The 8,209-nt window shown below is 41.5% G+C and overlaps 1 protein-coding gene across 1 annotated transcript; it reads right to left on the bottom strand.

Moving 5' to 3' along the window:
• Positions 1–977: 977 nt before the first annotated feature.
• On the bottom strand, positions 978–7,843 carry LOC106582356 (ELL-associated factor 2). The gene is made up of 6 exons (XM_014165389.3): positions 7,617–7,843; positions 7,114–7,208; positions 6,855–6,991; positions 6,459–6,634; positions 1,601–1,864; positions 978–1,318 (listed from the first exon to the last, which is right to left on the bottom strand). The coding sequence occupies exons 1-6, from the start codon at positions 7,717–7,719 to the stop codon at positions 1,269–1,271; spliced, it is 825 nt and encodes a 274-aa protein (XP_014020864.1). The 5' UTR covers positions 7,720–7,843; the 3' UTR covers positions 978–1,268.
• Positions 7,844–8,209: the final 366 nt, after the last annotated feature.

The raw sequence follows: 8,209 nt of genomic DNA, 5'->3' as shown, positions 1-8,209 counted from the left end.
TAATACTTTAGAGAGGGTGCAACACTGGGATATGAGATATGACCTGGGATATGTCTCAAAAGCAATTCCTGGATTCATCACGCATCTCATTAATTCCTTGATGAATCGCCTCTTTTTTTTTTTTTTAAACACATTGGAAGAGAAGATCCAACTACCTCCTCCCCTCAGACCTTCTCCTCCAGTGCATTTTGAGAAAGAATCGATGAATCAAGGATGCAAGGAATCAAGGAAATACTTTTGAGATTCACTTCAGTAACCATAACAGAAGGGATAGTAGTCATTGGAATGGCAGTTCTAAAGGCAGGGCTGTAAGACTCACTGGCATCAGGCTATAGGAGCATACATACACTCCCATTGCTCTGACACCTATAGAATATATTAAGCTGTTGGTTTTTCTGAGTAAATATGTAAAATATAATCATAAATCAGATTCAAGTATTGCAGGTTTAAAGCAACAAAGCCAAGTAATCTTTCAAAAACATTACGTAGCATCACTGAGCAAAATCTTTAAGTTACGTTTACCCCACACTAAGCTAAATCAATCCACTTCAAGTAGTGCACTAGTTTCCTCAAATACCCCTCAGACGTGATATGTTGCTAGGCCATATATTAAACAACAAAGTAACATTTTAAGATAATTCCTAATAAAGCAACGACATGATAAGACTGCTTCAACCTATCCCCTTACTTTAAGAGTAAATCTTTCACAGTAGTCACAGTCTAAAAGCTAACTAATGAAACACTGATGCTATATGATGCTGGAAGTCTTTCCAAATGGGTGAATGCAGGGGAATCCATTCTGATATTGATGTGGCTGATCCTTGATAACAGAAATACCTCCTCTGTTCAATTCAGCAGTATGGTTCCCAGTTCCCTTTGGCCAACTAGTAGTAACACTTAAACTAGTAGAGTAACTACTACCTAAAATGAACAGTGAAAATAATCCAGATCAAATGTGTAGATAAGAGAATTGATCACAGCTATTGGCCCATTTCTTTCAAAAAGGGACTAACAGATATCGACAACAGACTATTGATAGAACTATTAAGACACATTCAACTGAAATGCTGATGGGGTGGTGAGGGGTGTTGCTTCCAAAAGGTATAGGGGTTTGGTCTTATTTGGCATTAAGAAGATCACATCCATATTCCCTAGTCTCATTCCACTCTTGTTGTGACCCTAAAGGATGGCCATCCAGGTGAAGGTCAGTGCAGCTGTCCAGAGATGGACCTCTCTGACACGCCACAGAATCAGTGGTCTCTCACTGGTCAATCATCGTCACTTTCACTGCCAGACTCACTTAACTGCAGGTCATTCTCTGTAAAACAAAAAAAGGGGAAGTAAGAACATCATAAAACCATCAACAACCATGTCACAATTCTAGCCTTATGGAGTTTGGCATAGGCCTAACTCGTACAGTATAGCCTATATCCACAGCAATGCAAATAGAAATTCTGATCTAGCAATGCAAATATAAAATGGTTCGATTTAACATTAAAGTATTTAAACTATACTCTAAATACTGAGGAGAGGGGAGGGAGGGAGAGAGAGAGAGAAAGATAGAGAGAGAAAGAAAATAAAGCGTAATGAATGAACTTACTTAGCGTACTCATGAGGTGTCCTCCACCCCGAGGTGGTGAGGAGATGGTGGTGGTAGTAACGGTGGTGAGGATGGGCATGCCCTGGTGGGGTGGTGGCGCTGTGAGGGGACCCCCAGAGGGGCCGGGGGGAGGTGGATGCCGGGACTCGTCCTCAGAATCACTACTGCTGGAGCTGTCCCCACTACTGGAGGAGGAGCTGTGGGAGTCTGAGGACGAGTCCCCACTACTCATCTGGTCCATGACCTTCGCCTCCGCCATTAGCTCTGGTGCGCACGGACACACACAGACAGGAAGACACACCGACACATGCGGACAGACACAAAAACAGTGACTGACGTCACCTCCGACCTTGAATCACAACACAATCCAAGAGGATTTACAAACATAGCAATTGTTCCATTTATATGACCATGGACTACAATCTAGATCAGGCCTGGGTATTTATATGACCATGGACTACAATCTAGATCAGGCCTGGGTATTTATATGACCTTGGACTACAATCTAGATCAGGCCTGGGTATTTATATGACCATGGACTACAATCTAGATCAGGCCTGGGTATTTATATGACCATGGACTACAATCTAGATCAGGCCTGGGTATTTATATGACCATGGACTACAATCTAGATCAGGCCTGGGTATTTATATGACCATGGACTACAATCTAGATCAGGCCAGGGTATTTATATGACCATGGACTACAATCTAGATCAGGCCTGGGTATTTACAGTGAGGGTAAAAAGTATTTGATCCCCCGCTGATTTTGTATGTTTTCCCACTATAATTTTAATGGTAGGTTTATTTGAACAGTGAGAGACAGAATAAAAACAAAAAAATCCAGAAAAACGCATGTAAAAATGTTATAAATTGATTTGCATTTTAATGAGGGAAATAAGTATTTGACACCCTCTCAATCAGAAAGATTTCTGGCTCCCAGGTGTCTTTTATACAGATAACGAGTTGGGATTAGGAGCACACTCTTAACCTGTCTGGGCTAGGGGGCAGTATTTTCACGGCCGGATAAAAAACGTACCCGATTTAAACTGGTTACTACTCTTGCCCAGAAACGAGAATATGCATATTATTAGTAGATTTCGATAGAAAACACTCCGAAGTTTCTAAAAAACTGTTTGAATGGTGTCTGTGAGTATAACAGAACTCATATGGCAGGCAAAAACCTGAGAAAAATCCAAGCAGGAAGTGGCCTGTCTGAGAATTTGAAGTTCTTCTTTTGATTCTCTATCGAAACTAAAGTATCTGTGGGGTTACATAGCACTTTCTACGGCTTCCATTGGCTCTCTAAAGCCTTCAGAAAGCGGATTGAGGCGTCTCCTGTCTCTGGGCAGAGTATAGTAGCTCAGTTTCTCAGTGGTCTGCCTGGTGACAAAGAGATTGGATATGCGCGTTCACACTGTTTTTTCTTTTCCTCTTTGAATGAATACACTATTGTCCGGTTGGAATATTATTGCTATTTTACGAGAAAAATACCATAAAAATGGATTTTAAACAGCGTTTGACATGCTTCTAAGTATGGTAATGGAACATTTTGAATTTTTTGTCTCGAAATGCGCTCGCGCTTTACCCTTTGGATAGTGACCTGAACGCACGAACAAAACGGAGGTATTTGGACATAACTATGGATTATTTGGAAGAAAAACAACATTTCTTGTGGAAGTAGCAGTCCTGGGAGTGCATTCTGACGAAGATCAGCAAAGGTAATACAATTTTTCTAATACTAATTCTGAGTTTAGTGCCCCCCGAACTTGGCGGGTGTCAAAATAGCTAGCCGTGATGGCTGAGCTATGTACTCAGAATATTGCAAAATGTGCTTTCGCCGAAAAGCTATTTTAAAATCTGACATAGCGATTGCATAAAGGAGTTCTGTATCTATAATTCTTAAAATAATTGTTATGTATTTTGTCAATGTTTATCATGAGTAATTTAGTAAATTCACCAGAAGTTTTCGGTGGGAATACATTTTCTGAACATCACACGCCAATGTAAAAAGTTGTTTTTTGATATAAATATGAACTTGATTGAACAAAACATGCATGTTTTGTATAACATAATGTCCTAGGAGTGTCATCTGATGAAGATCAAAGGTTAGTGCTTCATTTAGCTGTGTTTTGGGTTTTTGTGACATATATGCTTGCTTGGAAAATGGCTGTGTGATTATTTTTGGCTATGTACTCTCCTAACAATCTAATGTTTTGCTTTCGCTGTAAAGCCTTTTTGAAATCGGACAATGTGGTTAGATTAACGAGAGTCTTATCTTTAAAATGGTGTAAAATAGTCGTATGTTTGAAAAATTGAAATTATTGCATTTGATGTTTTTGTATTTCGCGCCACGCTGTTCCACTGGCTGTTGAATAGAGTGGGACGATCACATCCCACCTAGCCCATAGAGGTAAAGGGAGTACTCCTAATCTCAGCTTGTTACCTGTATAAAAGACACCTGTCCACAGAAGCAATCAATCAGATTCCAAACTCTCCACCATGGCCAAGACCAAAGAGCTCTCCAAGGATGTCAGGGACAAGATTGTAGACCTACACAAGGCTGGAATGGGCTACAAGACCATCGCCAAGCAGCTTGGTGAGAAGGTGACAACAGTTGGTGCCATTATTCCCAAATGGAAGAAACACAAAAGAACTGTCAATCTCCCTCGGCCTGGGGCTCCATGCAAGATCTCACCTCGTGGAGTTGCAACGATCATGAGAACGGTGAGGAATCAGCCCAGAACTACACAGGAGGATCTTGTCAATGATCTCAAGGCAGCTGGGAACATAGTCACCAAGAAAACAATTGGTAACACAGTACGCCGTGAAGGACTGAAATCCTGCAGCGCCCGCAAGGTCCCCCTGCTCAAGAAAGCACATATACATGCCGTCTGAAGTTTGCCAATGAACATCTGAATGATTCAGAGGACAACTGGTGAAAGTGTTGTGGTCAGATGAGACCAAAATGGAGCTCTTTGGCATCAACTCAACTCACTGTGTTTGGAGGAGGAGGAATGCTGCCTATGACCCCAAGAACACCATCCCCACCGTCAAACATGGAGGTAAAAACATTATGCTTTGGGGGTGTTTTTCTGCTAAGGGGACAGGACAACTTCACCGCATCAAAGGGACGATGGACGGGGCCATGTACCGTCAAATCTTGGATGAGAACCTCCTTCCCTCAGCCAGGTCATTGAAAATGGGTCGTGGATGGGTATTCCAGCATGACAATGACCCAAAACACACGGCCAAGGCAACAAAGGAGTGGCTCAAGAAGAAGCACATTAAGGTCCTGGAGTGGCCTAGCCAGTCTCCAGACCTTAATCCCATAGAAAATCTGTGGAGGGAGCTGAAGGTTCGAGTTGCCAAACGTCAGCCTCGAAACCTTAATGGCTTGGAGAAGATCTGCAAAGAGGAGTGGGACAAAACCCTCCTGAGATGTGTGCAAACCTGGTGGCCTACTACAAGAAACATCTGACCTCTGTGATTGCCAACAAGGGTTTTGCCACCAAGTACTAGGTCATGTTTTGCAGAGGGGTCAAATAATTACTTCCCTCATTAAAATGCAAATCAATTTATAACATTTTTGACATGCGTTTTTCTGGATTTTTGTTGTTGTTATTCTGTCTCTCACTGTTCAAAAAACCTATCATTAACATTATAGACTGATCATTTCTTTGTCAGTGGGCAAACGTACAAAATCAGCAGGGGATCAAATACTTTTTTCCCTCACTGTATATGACCATGGACTACAATCTAGATCAGGCCTGGGTATTTATATGACCATGGACTACAATCTAGATCAGGCCTGGGCATTTATATGACCATGGACTACAATCTTGATCAGGCCTGGGTATTTATATGACCATGGACTACAATCTAGATGGTTTGAGATTAGGACAGCTATTACACGTGACACTCTACCAGGGCTCTAAAGTGCAACCAATTTGTTTCCAAATGCCCTGGAGAAAAAAGCAAATTCAGATTCACTAGCATGGTTGCACCATTACTATAGCGAAAAACAACTTGCTTCTAGCCCAATCAGGTGAAAAGACCTGACCCATATTACCCACATCTGTGCCCCCAAATGTTACCAAATATTTGGCGGCACAGAAAGAAAGGAAAAGGGATAGCTTCTTCAGGAGATCAATGAATGAATGACAGATCTCTTGCACGTCTTCATCACAAACCTGACATTTTTAAAGAGACCATGTACAATTTTCAATGTAATGCATCTCAATAGGAAAATAGTGCATTTTTGCTTTTATAATAAACTAATGTCTTTACAGTGTTACATATTAGTTTCTAGGGCACAACATGTGCTTCAACAGTAGCCAGATATAATATAGGCTGTATCTTATTTTCTGGTGTTCCAAAATTTAATGTGGTGCTCCTAACTTTAAGTTGGGAGTAGAGGTCTGTGCAGGACTGATTTATTCATCACGCTCCCGCCCACAAAGGCAGCCTACTCTATTTCATTGAGACCACACATAATGTATACTAGGCATACTTGACCTCGCACACCCAACTAGGAGAGGAGAGGTAGGCTACGAAACTTGAAGCAGCAAATTCTGTGTGTGAATAACGCAATGAAGATGTGCTTTTAATACAATAGGTAGGCTAATGCATACAAAGCAGAAAGACAACCATTTCCAAATAATCTGTGGGACAACAAAATGTTTTCATCTGTCTGACCGCCCGCTCCCAACCGCAGCATAAAAAAGTGACGACCGCGCCGCAATGATCTCTGTCGGGACCCGCAGGTCCCGCGGGAATGTAGCCCTCTAGTTGTGAGCATCAGTGCTACCAATTAAAGTTTGATTTAGAGCCCTGTGCATTACTGATGGTCTACATACCTCTCTCAATGTCATCCATGTGGGAGGCAGGGGACATCTTCTCTTTGGGAGGAGAGCTCTTGGAGCCTGCTGGGGTTTTGCTGCTGCTGCTGCTGCTAACACTAGTCTTCATCTGCTGGCTCAGACGACTGGTCTGCTGCTCTATACGAGACTGGATCTTACTGCTGCCTTCAGCCCTGACACAACACACACACACACAGTTTATAGCTCCTAACTACATAAGTAATAAAAATCTGAATGACAAGTGAATCTGGACAGCCCAGGTATCCAAGGAAACAGAAGCATGCAGTTTGAAACGGAGTTACTGTCCATTAAGAAATTATAATTTCCATTGCACTAATGTTTTGCTACTGTGTACCCAAATAAACACAAGTTGACCCTAGTCTGTCCACCCACCTGGTCTTCTTGACTGCAATGTTGCTGTTGAGTTTCTCCAGACGGTACTCTCCTGTATCATGGTTTACAATGAGAATACATTCCTTCATATAAGGCCTCTTGGATCCTTTGAAGACTGTTACAGGGGCAGTGGATCCCTAGGGAAAATCAAGGAAATATGTTCATTTCTGGATATCAAGAGTAAAAGGGGGGAAAAACAATCAAAATGTGCACTTTTCAATAACCAACTGTAAGATACATGATAATGCTTAATTCTTACCTCCAGATTGGGCAGTGTGATGGTAACTTGTTCTCCCTTTCCCACCTCCAGCTCTCCCTCACAGGAGGTGTCAATGGAGGCTGGTTTGAAGTCATCTGAATCAAAGAGATAAGAGAACAGTATAAGTTCCAAACTACTGAATTACACAGCAACATTATACAAGCAGACTGTAGGCTCCACACAAAAACATTCTTGGTTTGGTTAGACCTGACAGAATGAAGTTTCAGTCGCCACTGTTCACCTACAGATGGTGCCACAAGGCCACTATTGTTGCTAACAAACTGCATACCAGAAGCAAGTGATGCGAGCCAAAAGCCCAATCAAAAGTAGGAAAATGTGATAAATGTTTAAAGGTGGATCACTGTTAATAAAGACAACGATTTAGACAAATGAGTTAGCTATTTAATTTAAAACTAATATTTTGGGGTTTTAACTAACTAGCTATACATTGGCATACGTTAGCAAGTTAGCTAGCTAGCAAGTATGATCAAAATGCCACTTACATCGCACCGTGTGGTAAGCACCTTTGGGTTGTTTCTCAAATGTTTCGCCTAATTTCAAAACATGTTCTTGACTGTCAAAGTGTGAGTATGTCGTTCCATTCATATTCTAATCAAAGTTTTCAATCATATGTTAATAACAGTAAACTTTCCACGTCCATTCGATACCATCTACCGCAGAACGAGCCAACTCACTTCTAGAGCTAAGTTCTGCCCTTCCTTCGTTGTGATTGATCAGACTGATCTAGTTGCTTTTTTTGATTCGTGTAAATACCTGTCAATCAACATTTGGAGAATTTCAGGCGGAAGTTGCTTCAGAGCTCATGTCACATGGCATGGTTTGCTTTAAAAAACCGTGCAGAGAATTTCTTCATCCTAACTGTACTAGTGTTTTATATTCATGGAGCTTCTATATGACAATATCACACAGAACAGAGCGTCTACGGCCGGCTCCAAATGAGCGATGGGCCTCTAAGTAGCCAAACACAGGCAGCCAAACAACATTATCAATTCTTGGTTAGAGCTTTTCATTACGCTAGCCTATATTATAAACCAAAAAAAAAACCCTGGCCAGTATGTCATTCTTTTTTTCATTT

The sequence above is a fragment of the Salmo salar genome, chromosome 21 (genome assembly GCF_965601325.2).
Source record: "Salmo salar chromosome 21, fSalSal1, whole genome shotgun sequence".
NCBI classification, from domain to species: Eukaryota; Metazoa; Chordata; class Actinopteri; order Salmoniformes; family Salmonidae; genus Salmo; species Salmo salar.
This window is presented reverse-complemented; position numbering and strand designations above follow the sequence as displayed.

Excerpts from the sequence above, each read along its gene's own strand:
- LOC106582356 (XM_014165389.3), bottom strand. The coding sequence starts at position 7,719 with ATGAATGGAACGACATACTCACACTTTGACAGTCAAGAACATGTTTTG. Across the intron at positions 6,635-6,854 it reads ATTGCAGTCAAGAAGACCAG|GGCTGAAGGCAGCAGTAAGA; the intron begins GTGGGTGGACAG and ends GTGTTGTGTCAG. Across the intron at positions 1,865-6,458 it reads CATGGATGACATTGAGAGAG|AGCTAATGGCGGAGGCGAAG; the intron begins GTATGTAGACCA and ends CGTGCGCACCAG.